This window comes from Lepus europaeus, chromosome 7 (assembly GCF_033115175.1).
Source record: "Lepus europaeus isolate LE1 chromosome 7, mLepTim1.pri, whole genome shotgun sequence".
NCBI lineage: Eukaryota > Metazoa > Chordata > Mammalia > Lagomorpha > Leporidae > Lepus > Lepus europaeus.
In genome coordinates, this window is record NC_084833.1 from 17,745,464 (window position 1) to 17,764,428 (window position 18,965).

General features: G+C 56.8%; 1 protein-coding gene across 1 annotated transcript; it reads left to right on the forward strand.

The window, feature by feature from the left end:
* Positions 1–1,029: 1,029 nt before the first annotated feature.
* RAPSN (receptor associated protein of the synapse) lies at positions 1,030–10,906 on the forward strand. The gene is made up of 8 exons (XM_062198013.1): positions 1,030–1,295; positions 1,862–2,200; positions 8,083–8,241; positions 8,740–8,838; positions 8,930–9,052; positions 9,463–9,516; positions 10,321–10,520; positions 10,714–10,906. The coding sequence occupies exons 1-8, from the start codon at positions 1,104–1,106 to the stop codon at positions 10,784–10,786; spliced, it is 1,239 nt and encodes a 412-aa protein (XP_062053997.1). The 5' UTR covers positions 1,030–1,103; the 3' UTR covers positions 10,787–10,906.
* Positions 10,907–18,965: the final 8,059 nt, after the last annotated feature.

An 18,965-nucleotide genomic window follows, 5' to 3' on the forward strand; every position in this document is an offset into this window, starting at 1 on the left:
ACTAAGCCACAGCGCTGGCCCCGATGAAACAGTTTTTAAACCATCAAGGACCAGGCTCTGCTCTGGGTGGGACAGTTAGCCATGGGTACGACAACCTCTTGCCTGTCAACACTGCCCTAAGCCCCTGTCAACCAGTGAACTTCTCCTGACAATCCAGTGAGCTAGGTCCCGTTACTGTCCTCATCCCACGGGACTGGGTGACTTGGCCCGATCATAGGCAGCACAGCCAGCGTGCTGCAGGGCCCAGGCCACCAGCCCCTACACTCGTGCCGCCCCGAGCCTCTGCACGGCAGCCTCCTCACAGTGCTGTGAACCACGGTTTCTTGCATTATCGTCCTCGCCTTTGTAAATGGGGAACCAGGCCTGGAGGGAGAGGGCTTGGTTGGGGCTCTACTATGAGCCAGAAGGAACCCAGGCTAGAGACCAGGCCCCTGGCACCAGCTGGAGGTCCTTGCCAGCCCTGTGTAGCAGGTGATGGCGATCATGGTGTGGGCATGTGCGGAGATAATGCCTGGAGAATCACACACAAAGCCAGGGGCAGAGGCTGGGGACAAAAGGTGGACGTGGTGTGCTGGGGGAGGGAGCAGGCTGGGCACTGGCCCCCGCCTGGCTGATGCCTGTGGGTCCAGCCAGAGCCCGGCTGCTTCCCAGCTGCCAGCTCCTCCTAGCCTGGAGCAGCTCCTTGGTGAAGCTGCTGGTGGGGCCCGCCCTGCCCGGAGCGGTCACGGTCCGTGTCGAGGTGCCCAAGGGGTGCCCAGGTGGCGGGGTGCCTGTATCCCTGGGGAAGCCACCTCTCAGTTAGGGGTGGGAGCGGCAGAGGCCCGCGTGACCTTGCTGCTGACATTCCTCAGAGGCCACGTGGCCGCAACTGGCAGGGACAGCTGCGGACAGGGGCTGAACCAGCTTTGTTCCCTGGGTGGCGCCCGCTCTCCACTCAGGCCCCGCTGGGCCTCCTACCCGCCGCTGTGTTCCTTCCTGGGGCTCAGGGTGGGGGGCAATTGGCCCCGTGGGTCCCCGGCCATGAGGGCCTAGAGGCACGGAGCCGCCACCGGAGCTCTCCCCGCGGGGGAGTGGGGAGTGGGGGCGCACAGGGCTCTGAGACGATGGGACAGGACCAGACGAAGCAGCAGATCGAGAAGGGGCTCCAGCTATACCAGTCCAACCAGACCGAGAAGGCGCTGCAGGTGTGGACGAAGGTGTTGCAGAAGAGCTCGGACCCGGTGGGGCGCTTCCGGGTGCTGGGCTGCCTGGTCACAGCCCACTCGGAGATGGGCCGCTACAAAGAGATGCTCAAGGTGAGCAGACCCTCCCCAGGCGGCCTGGGGACCCTGGGACTAGGCCTGGATTTCTCCCAGACTCCCCGCTGTCTCACGGGCAGGGGCCTGGGCCTTTGAATCCACAGCTAAAGCCCTGAGTCTTAGATGGTGCCGGGGTGGGGGGTGGGGTGAGTTGTCTCAGCTTCAGGCTCAGGCCTGTAGCCTTGAACTTCAGTGTCTGAGCTGCTGAGACCAAGACTCTTGGGCCTCAGGGTCCGGGGTTTAGGATCTCAAGCCCGGGTCTCAGCAGCCCTCCTGTTGTGGGGGTTGTGGGGTCTGAGTCTGGAGGCTGATGCCGGATAGGTGGTGGCGACTCCAGATCCGAGGCTGGGAGAGGGAGGGTGCAGGCTGAGTGCCCTGGGCTGGAGCTAGGCTGCATGTGGGGCCTGGCTGCTCAGATCTGAGGCTTTGGGGAGGTGGAAGAGGAGCTGCTGCTTTGCCCTGGAGGCTGAGGACCTCCAGGACTGAGCCTGCGGGGTGGAGGCAGGGGTCTAAGGCTCAGAGTCCAGGCTGAGAGCCACCTGCCCACCCCCCCTGGCGGGCAGTTTGCTGTGGTCCAGATCGACACCGCCAGGGAGCTGGAGGACGCCGACTTCCTCCTGGAGAGCTACCTGAACCTGGCCCGCAGCAACGAGAAGCTGTGCGAGTTCCACAAGACCATCTCCTACTGCAAGACCTGCCTCGGCCTGCCGGGCACCAGGGCAGGGGCCCAGCTCGGAGGTCAGGTCAGCCTGAGCATGGGCAATGCCTTCCTGGGCCTGAGCCTCTTCCAGAAAGCCCTGGAGAGCTTCGAGAAGGCCCTGCGCTACGCCCACAACAACGACGATGCCATGCTGGAGTGCCGCGTCTGCTGCAGCCTGGGCAGCTTCTACGCCCAGGTCAAGGTGGGCCCAGGGGCTGGGGGCGGGCGCGGCGCGGCTCTGGGGCTCCCGAGAGCTCCATGTGGGCTCCCGGGTCCAGCCCTCCCTTTAGGTGGGGGTGAGGTGGAGGAGGGTCGGAGGGCAATGACTTACCCAGAAAGGCAAGGCTGGGCCAGGAAAGATTCAAGCCTTGATCTGGCTGATTTCCTGGGGACAGTGGGAAGCTCCTGCGGGGGAGGACAGGCCAGGAGCACGCTCCTGGCACCTGTGTGCCATCTGCATGGTCTTGGGTGAATCTCCTCTCGTCTCTGAACTGCAGGGAGGTGCGATGTGGGAGACGGGGGCTCACTTTCCATCAGGGCTGTGAGGTGTCATGAGCTGAATGCGGAGCAGCTGTGGTCTCCAGGCACTGCTGGCCACAGGGCCACAGGGCCACGGGGAGGAGGTGGGCAGCAGCAAAGTCCCTGTCCGCGTGAAGCTGCACTCTAGGCGGGGAGAGGGGCAGGCAGCAGCATCCGGAAGTCGGCTGCATGGTGCAGCAGGAAGTGCTTTGCGCGAAGGGAAGTGGGGCACGGGCTTGGGCAGTGCCAGGCTCAATTTCTCGTTGTTTTAAAGAGAGAAGGAGAGAGAGAGCGAGCACACTTGGGCCATCCTCTGCTGCTTTCCCAGGCGCATTGGCAGGGAGCTGGATCACAAGTGGAGCAGCCGGGACTCGGACCGGTGCTCCAGTGTGGGATGCTGGTGGCACAAGGTGCAGGTTAACCAGCTGGGCTGCAGCACCGGGCCCGGGAGATCACAAGGGCCACAGCCAGAATTTTGTTTTCAGGGGGAGCCGGTGAGATGGGCAGGATCAAGGTGCCAGAGGTGTTTGTTTGTTTGTTTGTTTTTTAAAAAAAACCCTTTTTGTTATGAGGGAAATTAACCTTAATTATTCTCTCAGCAGAATCATATAATGAACATACCTAACACTCAGATTGAACACATATTCATATTTTTGCCATGTTTGATTGATTTACATTTTAAGACAGTTTTTTTGAAAGATTTATTTATTTGAGAGGCAGAGTTACAGAGAGAGGGAGAGACAGAGAGAGAAATATTCCATCCACTGCTTCATTACCCAGATGGCCAAAATGGTGGAGCTGGGCTGATACAAAGCCAGGAGCCAGGAGCTTCTTCCAGGTCTCCCATATGAGTGCAGAGACCCAAGGACTTGGGTATCTTCTACTGCTTTCCCAGGCCATAGCAGAGAGCTGGATCGGAAGAGGAGCAGCCAGGACTAGAACCAGCACCCATACGGGATATTGGCACCTCAGGCGGGGGCTTAGCCTACTATGCTACAGCACCAGCCCTAATTTTTTTTTTTTTTTTTTTTTTTTTTTTTTTTTTTTTTTACTTTGAGAGACACACTAGAGTTTCCATACTCTGGCTCACTCCCCCAGATGACCACCACAGCCAGGGCAGGAGCCTGGCATTGAAGCCAGGTGCTCTCGTGTGAGATGTGGGTATCTGAACTGCTACAGGCCGAATGCTCGCCTCTGGTTTACATATTTTAGCTGAAGTGTCATGATAGAAAATTATAGACAATGTTATTTTTGTTTCGCCCTGAAGTAGTTCAGGATGCATCTCTAAAATTACAGAAGCATTTCTTACATAAGGACACTGCCTTACATAATCCCAATTCTGCTATCACACACGCACGTCAGGATTGACAGTCATCTCCGAATAGCATCTGATGCCCAGTTCCTATTTAAATTTTTCTCCTTAGTCGAACCAAGACACCCGGGGAGGGACCAGAGCACCAGGTTGCCACCAGAGAACGTGGGTTTGCTCTGGGGGCTCCAGTTTCTGAAGCTGAAAAAACAGCAGAATATGCTCCAGCTACAGCAAGAAGTGAGAAACCAAGACAGATTCACCTCTACACTGAAACTACAGGTTGACATTATTATTTTTTTATTTGAAAAACAGTTAAAAGAGGTAGAGCCAGAGAGAGAGAAGTCTTTTAACTGCTGGTTCACTCACCAAATGATCGAAATGGCCAGAGCTGAGCTGACCCAAAGCCAGGAGCCAGGAGCTTCTTCCAGGTCTCCCAGGCAGGTGCAGAGGCCCAAGCACTTGGGCCATCTTCTTCTGCTTTCCCAGGCCATAGCAGAGAGTTGGATCGGAAGTGGAGCAGCCATATGGAATGCCGGCACTGCAGGTGGCGGCTTTACCCGCTATACCATAGCACCATCCCCACCCTGCTCCACTTCTAATCCAGCTTCTTGTTGATGTGCACCCTGGTTGAGGGCTCAAGTACTTGGGTCCCTGCCACCCAGGTGGGGTCCTGGATGGCGTTCCAGGTTCTGGGCTTCAGCTTTGTGCAGCCCTGGCTGCTGATCTTTTTTTTTTTGTCTCTTGTCCCTCACTTGCTCTGCCTTTCAAGTAAATAAAAATAAATAAAACGTCAAAAAATAAAACAAGGAGATATAGAAAATTATTCAGAATTCATTTAAATCTAAAATATCCTATTTTTACCTTAACCATTTGGATCAACAGAGGTCCAGTGTCAGTGAGTGCAAACTGCATGACAGCGTGTGTGTCGGGTGCTCTCACGTAAAGAACCTTCGTTAGCCATCCCCAGCCTTGTGAACTGGTGAAGCTATTTCACCTTCAGACACGGACGCTCAAGTTCCAACAGGTAGAATCATTGCGCTGTTCAACTAACGAGTGACAGCTGGGATTTCTGTACACGCCCAGGGTAGCTGGGATTTGAACCTGGTTCTCTGAACTCCAAGTTCAGTATTGTTTCTGCTCTCAGGATGTCTGACACATGCTATAACTGTTAATAGAGCCTATTGAAAGAGATGAACAGTTTTCTAGTCACCCTAAAACACGCCTTTGCCCTGGGCGTGATTGAATTGGGGCCGTGGCTTCTGCGGTTCATTGAAGATTCCAGATTCATTGCCCAGCAGGCTATGCTGGCTTCTTTCTTCACCTCGTCCCAGGGAGCCACGTGACTTCTTTGTCTCCTTTACTGCCGGCGGGCCTGGCAGGACGTGGCTGGTGCATTTTTGGCAAGGGCACTGTTCTGCTACATCCCAGCAGGGTGGCCCAGGCAGTGGCCACCGGACCCCTCCAGTGTTGGGGTTCTCATTCTCTTTCCATGGCTTAACCCATGGATCAACAAGCTCTTTCTAGCGGCTTAACCCATGGCACCCTGTGAGAGTGCCGTCTTGAGACCACATTTTCACTAATGATTTTGTTTATGGCCGGCGCCGCTGTAGCTCAATGGGCTGATCCTCTGACTGTGGCGCTGGCACCCCGGGTTCTAGTCCCGGTCGCTCCTCTTCCAGGCCAGCTCTCTGCTGTGGCCCGGGAATGCAGTGGAGGATGGCCCAGGTCCTTGGGCCCTGCACCCGCATGGCAGACCAGGAGAAGCACCTGGCTCCTGCCTTCGGATCAGCGCGGTGCGCCGGCCGCAGCACACCGGCCACGGCGGCCATTGGAGGGTGAACCAACGGAAAAAGGAAGAGCTTTCTGTCTCTCTCTCACTGTCCACTCTGCCTATCAAAAAAAAAAAAAAAAAAAAAGAAAAGAAAAAAGAAAGATTTTGTTTATTAATATAAAAGGCAGAGTTAGAGAGATCTTCTATCTGCTGGCTCACTCCCCAAATGGCTAGGGGCCAAAGCCAGGAGCCCCATCTTCCACTGCTTTCCCAGGTGCATTAGCAGAGAGCTGGATCACAAGTGGAGCAACCGGGACTTGAACCCACGCCCATGTGGGATGCCGGCATCATAGGCAGTCACTTAACCTGCTGCACCACAGCCGGGTCCCCCTCACCAATGGTGTTAGCACCCACAGACGTTATTTCATTTTGCCTGTAACAAGGTGGCGATTTGCAAGTTCTGTCCTTCTTCATATATTAGCTGGGGGCTTTCTATAGCGAATACCTTTCCATCCCGAGTCAGGGCTGGCTGGTTATTCAGAGATGCAGGTCCCATAGGAAAGGCAGCAGACATGCCCCCTCCCCTCGCCGCTGAACGACTGCCTTCCCCGAGTAAGGAGCCGGGTGACCGCTGTGGTCGCTGGTCGTGCCTGTGTGCTGGCTCCTCACTATGACACCACAGGGCGGGGTGGGGATTTCTAGTCAGCACGGTCAGCTGATAACCTTGGTGGCAGTCTTTTCTTTTTCTTCTTTTATCACCTTGACTTGATCCCGTGTCCCTTTGGTGTGCCTCCCGTGCCCATTTGACAAGGCTTCTTGTAGTCTTTGAAAGCATCCCTGGGGCCGGCGCCAAGGCTCACTTCGTTAATCCTCCACCAGTGGTACTTGCATCCCATATGGGTACTGGGTTCTAGTCCCGGTTGCTCCTCTTCCAGTCCAGCTCTCTGCTGTGGCCTGGGAAGGCAGTGGAGGATGGCTCAAGAGCTTGGGCCCTGCACCCTCATGGGAGACCAGGAGGAAGCACCTGGCTCCTGGCTTCAGATCAGTGCAGCGCGTTGGCTGTAGCGGCCATTTGGGGAGTGAACCAACGGAAGATCTTTCTCTCTCTTTCTCACTGTCTATAACTCTACCTGTCAAATTTTAAAAAAAAAAAAAAGTGTCCCTGTTTTCTGGCACAATGCACTGTGCAGTGTCACTCTGACTGTCCCCTGCCCAGACCTGGCACCGGCCAAGCCTCTCGGTTCTCTTTCATTAGGAAATGGTATTTAAAGGGCACATGAAGGGGTGGGCATATGGCACAGTGGTTAAGACGCGGCTTGGGACAGCACATCCCTTATCAGAGTGCCTGATTCGAATACTGGCTCTGCCTCCAATTCCAGACTCCCAGGCGTGTGCTGTATCCGAAGGGAAAATGAGGTCAAGAGAAGGTTGTTGATTTTTTTTTTTTAAAGATTTATTTATTTGCTTGAAAGTCAGAGTTACACAGAGAAGGAGAGGCAGAGAGAGAGAGAGAGAGAGAGAGAGAGAGAGAGGTCTTCCATCCACTGGTTCACTCCCCAACTGGCCACAATGGCTAGAGCTGCGCCAATCCGAAGTCAGGAGCCAGGAGCTTCTTCTGTGTCTCCCAGGTAGGTGCAGGGGCCCAAGGAGTTGGGCCATCTTCTACTGCTTTCCCAGGCCATAGCAGAGAGCTGGATTGGAAGTGGAGCAGCCGGGTCTCGAACCGGCACCCATATGGGATGCTGGCACTGCAGGCAGCAGCTTTACCCGCTACGCCACAGCGTCGGCCCTTGATTTTTATTTTTAAAACGAGGTGAGAAATGCCGGAATCTTTCTGTACGTTGGTGGTCATGAGCCAGTATCAGGAGAGGACTCTGCAGAGCCCTGTGGGGAGGGGGCGCTGGTACGTGCAGGGGCTTCGCACTCTGGGGCGGGGGAGGGGGTGGGTAAGGTGGATGAGAGGCTTCTCTGGTCCTCCGTTTTCCTAAGGGGGCGATGAATCGGCTGATGAAGGGCAGGTAACAAGGCGAGTGGCAGTTTGAGAGGATGCTTCCATGGTCTCACGGGTGTCCTGAACAATCTCACCGAGACTTCGCCAGGAGGCAAACTCTGACAGGGGAACTCTGACGCCCCCTCCTTGTGCGTCTCTGAAGCAGAGGAGCCCTGGAACTGGCTGGGAAGTCAACTGTGTTTTCTCGCCTTTTTCATTCATTCATTCAACAATGATTTATTGTGCAACTGCTAAGTGCCCAGAACTTGCTAGGTTCTTGGGGTACTTCCGCAAACCCGATGAAGCCGTGCCCTTGGCTGTTCACACTGGTGGTCCCCTCTGCCTACGAGGCTCTTCCCCCGGCGGGGGGGTTCAGAGTGAATACAGAACGCCGGGCCCCTCGGCTGCCGGACAAGGCAGCCCTGGAGCCCTGGGCTCGGGGCGGCTCCTGCCACTCAGTGCGCCTCCGCCCCCCGCCCGTGTTCCCTGCAGGACTACGAGAAAGCCCTGTTCTTCCCCTGCAAGGCCGCAGAGCTCGTCAATGACTATGGCAAAGGCTGGAGCCTCAAGTACCGGGCCATGAGCCAGTACCACATGGCCGTGGCGTATCGCCTGCTGGGCCACCTGGGCAGTGCCATGGAGTGTTGTGAGGTGAGGCTGCAGGAAGGAGACGCGGGCGGGGGTGGGCACCGGGGTCTGGGGCCTCCTTTTCCCACCTCCACCCACTGAGGCCCCAAGGTTTCCTCTGGCCTGGCCCCTACAGCTGAGCCCCTGCAGGGCGCGTTTATTTGCCCAGCCCTGTCCCGAACCCCACCGCCTGCCGGTCCTTCCTAAGTGACGTCCCTAACACCCTGGGTGTGGCACCTTGAAGATCATCATGGGAAGGGAGTCCCTGGCGTTCCACCGACCTGGGCGTGTATCCCGCCTCTGCCCCTTAGGAGCTGGGTGGCCCCGATTAGCTCTTGTCACCTCTGAGCCTCGGTTTCCACCTGTCGGCTCACAGCGGCCAGCCCGCTGAGTGTTGTGACTTCAGTGGCTTGGGACGTGAGGCCCCGGCATCAGGGAGACCCCAGGGGATTGTGCCTTCAGAGGGGCCCAGGGAGCAGAGGGCCCCCCAGGGGCGGGCCTGAGCACCTGCCACCCTCACAGGAGTCTATGAAGATTGCGCTGCAGCACGGGGACCGGCCGCTGCAGGCGCTCTGCCTGCTCTGTTTTGCCGACATCCACCGGAGCCGCGGGGACCTGGAGGTGAGGGCACCCGGACACTGGGGGCGGGTGCAGGATGGGCTCGGGCCGGGCACAGTCCTGCTCACCCCTCCCTCCCCGCCTGGCTCTGCAGACGGCCTTCCCCAGGTACGACTCCGCCATGAGCATCATGACCGAGATCGGAAACCGCCTGGGCCAGGTGCACGTGCTGCTGGGTGTGGCCAAATGCTGGGTGGCCAGGAAGGCCCCGGATAAGGTGAGGGGGGGGACTTTCCTGCAGTCCCGGGAGGAGTCAGTGGGTGTGGCCTCTTGCCGCCCCTTTGCCTAATACCACCTTACCCCTGACTTCATGAGGCCAGAACGTTCTCTGTCATTTTAGAGGCTCAGAGGGGGCCCATCCCTTGCCCAGGGACCCATAGCTAGACCTGAGCCACCTTAGCTGCCTCTCACTATCTCACTCACAACACCCTGTGAGCTGGGAACATTCTGCCCATTGCATGTCTAGGTAGACTGAGGCAGGAGGTAACACACACAGCCCTGGCAACTGCCCCTGTCCTGCGACCTTCACACACAGGGCAGTGGCCCCAGCTCTGCGACCCTCCCCAGCCCCTGCCCCCTGTGTGTCAGACACTCCGCCCTCAGGCCTGACCTCTGCTCGCCTTCTAGGCTCTGGATGCCATCGAGAAAGCCCAGGACCTGGCCGAGGAGGTGGGCAACAAGGTCAGCCCTCTTTCTGGTGTTCAGAGCCCAAGGATGGGCTGTGTGTTGTGGGGGAGGGTCCCTGGGGCTGCTCACACCCCGAGCCCTCCCTGGTCCTGCCCGCAGCCAGAGCCCTTGGGAGGGTTGGGCAGGAATTTCATAGCTTGGAGGCTTGCAGAATTCCTCAGGGGATTCTGGGTGTTCCTTAAAACCCCCGACAGTAGCCAGCCCCTGAGAGCTAGGCACGCCCATGGGTATCAGTTGCAGTCTTCACGGTCCCCTTGCTGGTGGGCACCACATCCCCATTTTATAGATGAAGAGAGTGAGGCTCAGAGAGGCACTCACGTCCTGTCTTCACTCCAAAGCCCATAGTGTAGACAGCCTCTCCAGGGCTCATAATCGGATCCAAATCCTCAACTGTTGAGAACAGGCTCTGTGCTTCTCAGTCTCCTGGAAGATGTATAAGTCTCTGGAGCCTGCTGCCCGGCCCAACTCAAGTGCCACACAGATCTGCTTCCAGCTGCCGCACGGCCACCTGGGGCTACCCAGGGGTCTGGCTGATGCCCAGGCACTGCCAGGTGTGGATTTAATTAGTAGAAGCAGGAAAGTAATTCAGTTCCCACAGTCAACGCGTGAGGCTTGACCAATAAACTCCTCCCAAAACACGAGGTGCCCAAGCCTTGCAGGGCTCTGATCGCAGCCAGCCCCTCATTCTGCACCAAGGGGACCCAAGGCCCGGAGCGGGCAGGGACGCGGCCGGCGCCCGAGCCTGCGGCGCTAACATCGGCTCGACGCCCCGCCCGCCCTCCTGTCTCCCTGGCGCAGCTGAGCCAGCTCAAGCTGCACTGTCTGAGCGAGGCCATCTACCGCAGCAAGGGGCTGCAACGCGAGCTGCGCGCACACGTCGTGCGCTTCCACGAGTGCGTGGAGGAGACGGAGCTGTACTGCGGCCTCTGCGGCGAGTCCATCGGCGAGAAGAACAGCCGGCTGCAGGCCCTGCCCTGCTCCCACATCTTCCACCTCCGGTGAGGGCCCCTGGCCGGGTGGGCAGCGGCCCAGGCCCTCCCGTCGGGGGCTGAGCCAGTCTCCCCATTACCCCCAAAGAGAGGCTGCTCAAAGGTCCCAGAGTCATAGGCAGGGGCCTGGGCGGGGGAGCCAGGGGTGGGGCGAGAGGAGGGTGGCCTCGGTGAACAGGCAGAGAGCCCTTTGCCTCCCAAGGTGCCTGCAGAACAACGGGACCCGGAGCTGCCCCAACTGCCGCCGCTCCTCCATGAAGCCTGGCTTTGTGTGACCTCCGCGCCCTGCTCATCCTGCACCATCTCCCCGACTCCCGGCGCATCCCCAGGGCAGCCAAGGCCCGGGCCCTGCCCGCTGCAGCTCCTCTGGACCCCACCGCCCTCCGTGCCTCTCTGGACTTTGCTGTTTATAGAAAAATAAACCAAAGTTTGTACTTGGTCCCGGTAGCTCTCACTTTTCCCTGGCTGAGGCCGGAGCAGGTGGAGAGAAAGGGGAGTGAGGTCCCTTCCAGGACCCCGGGGTGGGGAGGGGACACGGCCAGCAGGGCAGGGGGAACGTGCTGGCCGGCTGTCATGGTCGCACCGCGTGGTGGCGCCCCCATCCGTTGGGGGCCGCTAGCACAGACACTGATTTCTCATAGTGCTAGTGATTGAACAGTCTCTCCTCTCGTTGTCTCTCTGCTTCTCAAAGGATTCTTTTAAGATTTACTTATTTATTCGAAAGGCAGAATTACAGAGAGAGAGGGAGAGACAGAGGGAAATCTTCCATCCACTGGTTCGTTCCCCGGGTGGCCACAATAGCCAGGTTGAAGCCAAGAGCCTGGAACTCTTATCTGGGTCTCCCACATCGATGGCAGGGGCCCAGGCAGTTGGGGCCACCCTCTGCTGCTTTTCCAGGCACATTAGCAGGGAGCTTCGATCAGAAGCAAAGTAGCCAGGCTCTCTAATATGGGATGTGGAGTCCCCAGCAGCAGTTTAACCTGCTGCGCCACAACACATGGCCCAAATATGTGATTAAAGGGGGGGAGGGCATGGCTGTGGCATATTGGGTAAAGCCACCCTTGCAGTGCTGGCATCCCATAGGGGTGCCGGTTCGAGACCAAGCTGCTCCACTTCTGATCCAGCTCTATGCTGTAGCCTGGGAAAGCAGTAGAAGATGGCCCAAGTGCTTGGGCCCCTGCACCCATGTGAGAGACCCAGAAGAAGCTCCTGGCTCCTGGCTTCAGATTGGCTCAGCTCCAGCAATTTTGGTCATTTGGGGAATGAAGCAGCAGATGGAAGGCCTCTCTCTCTCTCTCTCTCTCTCTCTCTCTCTCTCTCTCTTTCTGCCTCTCCTCTTCTCTCTGTGTAACTTTGGCTTTCAAATAAATAACTAAATCTTAAAAAAAAAAAAAAAAGAGTGGACTAAGGGGGTGGGAAGTTCAGGATGTGATATGAGAGTGGGGCCAAGGGAGGGCTGCACGGAGGAGGCAGCATTTAGAGAGGCTGAAGGGGTAACCCTGCAAGAGCCCTCTAGGAAGAAGCTCGCCTGCCACGGTCAGGGACAACAAGGCAGCCGTGTCCGTGAGCAGGAGACGAGGGCCTGGAGAAACCGCGGGGCCTCGGGGGGGCTTTGGCTCTTGGGCTAAGCCAGGCAGGCAGATGCGGCGGGATTGGGGTCGGCCCAGTGACAGGATCCGACTTCGGCAGTCCCCCTGGTTGCTATGCTGAGAACAGTCTCCATACCCACACGGGATGGCTGCCCGCGATGCTGCAAAAATGTCAAGGCCACAGAAAACCTGGGGCTGCTGCCCAGACAGCTAACGCCCCGTGTGGCCCCGGACTGCATGGTGGTTTCTGGTTTTTTGTTTTTGTTTTTTAAGCTTATAACAGTCATTAAGGAATAATTGAAGAAGCTTTAATCTGAACTGTATATTAGATATATAAATCCACTAATATTAACCCATGCACTTTTTCTCATAATACACATTTTCTTTTTTTTTTAAAGATTTTTTATTTATTTTACTTCAAAGTCAGAGTTACACAGAGAGAGAAGGAGAGGCAGAGAGAGAGAGAGAGGTCTTCCATCCGCTTGTTCACTCCCCAGATGGCTGCAACCGACAGAGCTGCGCCGATCTGAAGCCAGGAGCCAGGAGCTTCTTCCGGGTCTCCCACGTGGGTACAGGGGTCCAGGGACTTGGGCCATCTGCTGCTGCTTTCCCAGGCACATTAGCAGGGAGCTGGATCAGAAGTGGAGCAGCTGGACTCGAACCGGTACTCATATGGGATGCCAGCATCACACGCTGCACCACAGCGCTGGCCCCTCCATGAAATGTCTTTTCAGTTTGAGAGACAGGGAGAGAGAAAGAGGGAGTGGTGGATAGAGAGCGAGTGAGGGGCGGGCACTGTGGCATAGTGGGTTAAAGCCCTGGCCTGAAGCACTGGCATCCCATATGGGCGCCAGTTCTAGTCCCTGCTGCTCCTCTTCCCATCCAGCTCTCTGCTATGGCCTGGGAAAGCAGTGGAAGATGGTCCAAGTCCTTGGGCCCCTGCACTCACATGGGAGACCAGGAAGAAGCTCCTAGCTCCTGGCTCCTGGCTTCTGGCTCCTGGCTTTGGATCAGCCTAGCTCTGGCCATTGTGGCCTTCTGGGGAGTGAACCAGCAGATGGAAGACCTCTCTCTCTCTCTCTCTCTCTCTCTCTCTCTCTGTAACTCTTTCAAATAAATAAAATAAATCTTAAAAAAAAAAAAGAGAGAGAGAGAGAGTGAGTGAGAAAAAAGAGAGAGAGAGAGAGTGAGTCCTTGTCTGCTGGCACACCCCCTAAATGTCCACAACAGCCAGAGCTGGGCTAGACCAGAACCGGGAGCCAGGAACTCGACCTGGCGGCGGGCACTCAATCACTTCAGCCCTTACCTGCAGCTCCCAGAGTGTGCATTAGCCGGAAGCTGGGATTGGGAGGCGGAGCCAGGACACGAACCCACCCAACCTGATGTGGGACCCTGGTGTCTGCAGCGGTCTCAACTGCTGGGCAAATGCTCTCCCCCACGAACTCCGTGAGGAGCCCTTGTGTGCATATAAAGAGACCGAGGAAAGGAACTGGTTCACTGGCCTGGGGCAGTCCCGGAACTGCAGAGAGCCAGCGCGCTGCAGACCCCAGCTCCAGGCTGGGACCCCGAGAGCGGGTGCCGTAGCTCCCTCTGCAGACTCGTGGGCTCCAGCCCCAGCGGGAGCCGATGTTCCACATCAAGTCCTCAGGGAGAACAGAGCCGTTGTCCCAGTTCAGAGGGAGTCCGGTTGTAGTCAGGTCTCCAGCCTGTTGGACGCAGGCCATCCCCATTAGAGAGTTCATCTACACACATCCTCACTGTGAAACCCACAACGTTAGAGCAGACGTCTGGGCACCCCATAGGGTCAGTATTTGACCCATGACTAAGCCACTGATTGCAATGCTCTCCATCCCATATCACGGGGCCTGCATTTGATTCCTGTCTCTGGCTCCTGACTCCCGCTTCCTGCTAACATAGACCCTGGCAGGCAGCAGTGGTGGCTCAAGTCACTGAGGGACCCACGTGGAGTTTCTGGCTCCCAGCTTCAGGTCCTCCTAGTCATTGCAGGCATATGGGGAGCGAACCCGCAAAGGAGAGCTCTCTGGCTTGCCCTGTCAGTCTCTCAAATCTCCAAATTTTTCTGAATTAAAATAATTGAGGGGCCCAAGCTGTCGCGTAGCAGGTAAAGCCGCCACCTGCGATGCTGGCATCCTTACATGGGTGTTGGTTTGTGTCCTGGCTGCTCCACTTCCAATCCAGCTCCAATGGCCTAGGAATGCAGAGGAAGATGGCCCAAGTGCGTGGGCCCTTGCATCCATGTACAAGATTTTTTTTTTTTTTGGACAGGCAGAGTTAGACAGTGAGAGAGAGACAGAGAGAAAGGTCTTCCTTCCGCTGGTTCACCCTCCAAATGGCCGCCACGGCTGGTGCGCTGCGCTGATCCGAAGCCAGGAGCCAGGTGCTTCTCCAGGTCTCCCATGAGGGTGCAGGGCCCAAGCACCTGGGACATCCTCCACTGCCTTCCACTGCCTTCCCGGGCCATAGCAGTCCGGCACCCCAACCGGGACTAGAACCCCGGGTGCCAGTGCCGCAGGCGGAAGATTAGCCAAGTGAGCCACAGCGCTGGCCCATGTACAAGATCTTAAAGAAGCTCCTGGCTCCTGGCTTCAGCCTGGCCCAGTCCTGCCTGTTGTATCTATTTGGGAGTGAACCAGCAGATGGAAGATCTCTCTCTCTCCCTCCTCTCCCTCCTCTCCCTCCTCTCCCTCCTCTCCCTCTCCCTCCTCTCCCTCCTCTCCCTCTCCCTCTCCCTCTCCCTCTCCCTCCTCTCCCTCCCTCCCTCCCTCCTCTCCCTCTCCCTCCTCTCCCTCCTCTCCCTCCTCTCCCTCTCCCTCCTGTCCCTCCTGTCCCTCTCCCTCCTGTCCCTCTCCCTCTCCCTCCTCTCCCTCTCCCTCTCCCTCTCCCTCCCCCTCCCCCTCTCCCTCTCCCTCTCTTTGTAACTCTGACTTTCAGACAAATAAGTAAATCTTTAAAATTTTTTTAAAAGATTTTATTTATTCAGGGCTGGCGCTGTGGCACAGCAAATTAAAGCCCTGATCTGAAGCCCCGGCATCCCATATAGGCACCGGTTCGAGACCCGGCTGCTCCTCTTCCAATCCAGCTCTCTGCTATGGCCTGGGAAAGCAGTAAAAAAAGGCTATGTGGGAGACTCAGAAAAAGCTCCTGGCTCCTGGCTTCGGATCGGCGCAGCTCCAGCCATTGCGGCCATCTGGGGAGTGAACCAACAGATGGAAGACCTTTATCTCTGTCTCTACTTCTCTGTAACTCTGTCTTTCAAATAAATAAAATAATAATAACCAGTGCCCACATGGGATGCCAGTGCTGTAGACAGAAGCTTAACCTACTACATCACAGTGCCAGCCACTAAAAATAATTTTTTTTTTTTTAAATTGATGGGGCCGGCACTGTGGCATGGTGGGTAAAGCCTCCACCTTCAGTGCCTGCATCCCATATGGGTGTTGGTTCAAGTCCCAGCTGCTCCAGTTCCGATCCAGCTCTCTGCTACGGCCTGGGAAAGCAGTAGAAGATGGCCCAAGTGCCTGGGCCTCTGCATCTGGGTGGGAGACCTGGAAGAAGCTCCTGGCTCCTGGCTTCGGATCAGTGCAGCTCCAGCTGTTGCGGCCACCTGGGAAGTGAACCAGGGGTTGAAAGACCTCTCTCTCTCTCTGCCTCTCCTTCTCTCTCTGTGTAACTCTTTCAAATAAATAAATCTTTTAAAAATATGTAGGTTGCAGATGATGGTGGCGAGCCGTGGTCCTATTCAGATGGGATAGGCGGATACACATGTTCTGTTTGGGGAATTTTTTATTTTTTTAATTTTTAATTTTTTTTTTTGACAGGCAGAGTGGACAGTGAGAGAGAGACAGAGAGAAAGGTCTTCCTTTTTTCCGTTGGTTCACCCTCCAATGGCCGCCGCGGTAGGCGCGCTGCAGCCGGCGCACCGTGCTGATCCGATGGCAGGAGCCAGGTGCTTATCCTGGTCTCCCATGTGGGTGCAGGGCCCAAGCACTTGGGCCATCCTCCACTGCATTCCCTGGCCACAGCAGAGAGCTGGCCTGGAAGAGGGGCAACCGGGACAGGATCGGTGCCCCGACCGGGACTAGAAGCCGGTGTGCCGGTGCCGCAAGGCGGAGGATTAGCCTAGTGAGCCACGGCGCCAGCCTGTTTGGGGAATTTTTAAATATATGCACAAGCAGAGACACCAGTGCACTGAATCTCTACCCCAGCCTCAGCTGTCCCCATGCAACAGGTGGCCAACTTGGTTTCAATAGGGCCCCTCCCTCCCAAGCCGCACACCCTCCATTAAATCATTTTGATGGGATCTTATCATTTCAAAAATTCTGGATGTTTGCTTAGGTAGAAGCCCCTGGATTCCCAGCTAGATTGGATGTGGTGGTGGAGAGAGAAGTTAAAAGTGACGCCCAGGGAGAGGTACTTGCTCAGCCCTTAGGACGCCTGTGGCCCACACTGGAGGGCCTGGGGTCCATGCCTCCCTCTGGCTTCTCACTCCAGCTTCCTGCCAGCGCTCACCCTGGAAGGCAGAGGTGACAGCTCAAGTAATTGGGTCCCTGCCAGTGGGAGAGCTGGATGGAGTTCCGCCCCAGCGCGGCCGCAGGTACTCGGGAGTGAACCAGCAGATGGGGGGAGTGCGGACTTTCTCTGTCTCTCTTTGAAATAAATAAAAACGTTTTTGAAGATGACGCCAGGTTTACATCTGATCACCTTGAAGGAAAGTCCTTTGATGTTTTACTTTCTTTCCCCACAGGGACCGGGACCTATGGGAGTGCTCCCGGGTGGGGCGCTGGAGAGAAAGTGCTGCTGTTTGTGGTTTCTTTGCTGGAAATCTGGGTGGGGGGCAGGCACGTTCCTAGGCCCTTGGGGACTTGTGGTGAAGGAACCACGCACACGCCCAGGAGTTATCATGCGGGGTATGGGGGTGGGGGAGGGGTGCTCAGAGAACCCAGTGGTCGCTGGGCAGGGTGGGTCTGGGAGGGCCCCCAGAGGGCAAGCACAGGGAGCCGGGGCCGGGGAAGGTGGCGGATAGGACGGAGAACAACAAGGGGTTCACTGGTTCACAGTCGGGACTTGGGGTTCTGGGCAGAGCAGAGGCAAAGGCCTGGGGCAGAGGAGTTGGTCGTGGGTTTGAGGAACCAAGCTAAGGACAGAGGCCCGCGCATGCGCAGGATGGGGCTGGGCGGTGGCCAGGGCCAAGCCCCAGGCCCCCGGCCCTGAGAGTCTCTCCTGAAAGCCTTCAGGATCGCTGTTGTTCTGTTTGTTGAGCGGGCGCGGTGCCATGCCAAGGTGAGGTTTAGGAAGGACTTTGGCGCCTCGGGACAGGTGAGGAGGTGGCTCCCACCCCAGCCTGGTGCGGAGACAGAGACCCCTGCTTCTCCACAGCCCACACGCCTTCCACAGCCGTCGCCGCCTTGATGCGCACCCCAGCCCCCTGTGGCCCACGTGAGGCCTCCATCTCCCACATGGAGCAGCCGTGGTCCGGGGAGGAGACCAGACTGTCCCAGGGCCACCCGCTCGGCCTCCTCTGCATGCAGCACCACCCCAGGAGTTACCCAGCACGGTTCCCAGGCGCCTTCCCTACTGTAGGCGTGGCCCAGGCCTCGTCTCCTTTCTAGAAGCCCAGAGGGATGAGAGCCCCAAGCCGGAGGGGCCGCCCTGGCCCAGCTCTCAGCTCCCTGCTGGCTGAGCTCTTGGTACCGCCTTGAGCTCCTTGAGCAGCCTGCATCAGCTCTGCTTTCCCCAGGACATCCCTACTCCAGGGCTCCCAACATAACTCCTGTTGCCCTGACAGTCATTCCAGAAAGGTCCCTGAAGTGCCATTTAGGCATTGTGCTGCAGTGGGGTCAGTTACCGCTCGGATACCCACATCCCACATTGCAGGGTGGTTCGAGTCCCAGCCACTCCACTTCCCCTTTGTCTTCTGCTCCCTGGTCATGCACCTGGGAAGGCAGCAGAGAATGGCTTAGGTACTGGGGACCCTAGCTTCCATGTGGGAAACCCGTATGGAGTTTCCTGCTCCTGGCCCCAGACCTGGCTGTTCTGGCCACCTGGGAAGTGAACCAGAGAGCAGAAGATTGATCTCTCTCTATTTCACTCTGCTTTTCAAATAAATAAATAATAATAATAATAATAATAATAATAATAAAGCAAATCTGGGCTGGCACTGTGTCACAGCATGTAAAAAAAGCTGCTGCCTGCAAACCTGGCATCCTTTTTGGGCACTGGTTTGTGACCTGGCTGCTCCACTTCTGATCCAGCTGCCTGCTATTGCACCTGGGAAAGCAGTGGAAGATGGCCCAAGTGCTTGGGCCCCTGCACTCATGTGGGAGACCCAGATGAAGCTGCTGCCTTCTGTCTGGCCCAGCTCTGGCCATTGTGGCTATTTAGGGAGTGAACCAGAGGCTAGACGACCTCTCTCTCTCTCTCTCTCTCTCTCTGTCTTTCTCTCTCTCTTTGTATCTCTCCCTCTCTAACTCTGCCTTCCAAATAAGTAAAATAAATCTTTTAAAAAAATTTAACAAGTGAGTCAAGGACTTAGACAGCAAAGGTGGGGGTTGAGGAACTTGATCAAATAGCAAATATCAAGGGCGATCAAGCATCAAACTGGGCAAGGGTTTTGATAGGATTGGACCAGGAAGACTGATCACAACAGGGCCCAAGGATGAGGCTGCAAGGCCTGGTGGAAAAGGGCCTTGGAGGGGCTGGTGCTGTGGTGCAGTGGGCTAAGCCATCGCCTGTGGCACCAGCATCCCAGCATCCCACACGGGCGCTGATTCTAGTCCCAGCTGCTCCAATCCAGCTCTCTGCTATGGCCTGGGAAAGCAGTAGAAGATGGCTCAAGTCCTTGGGC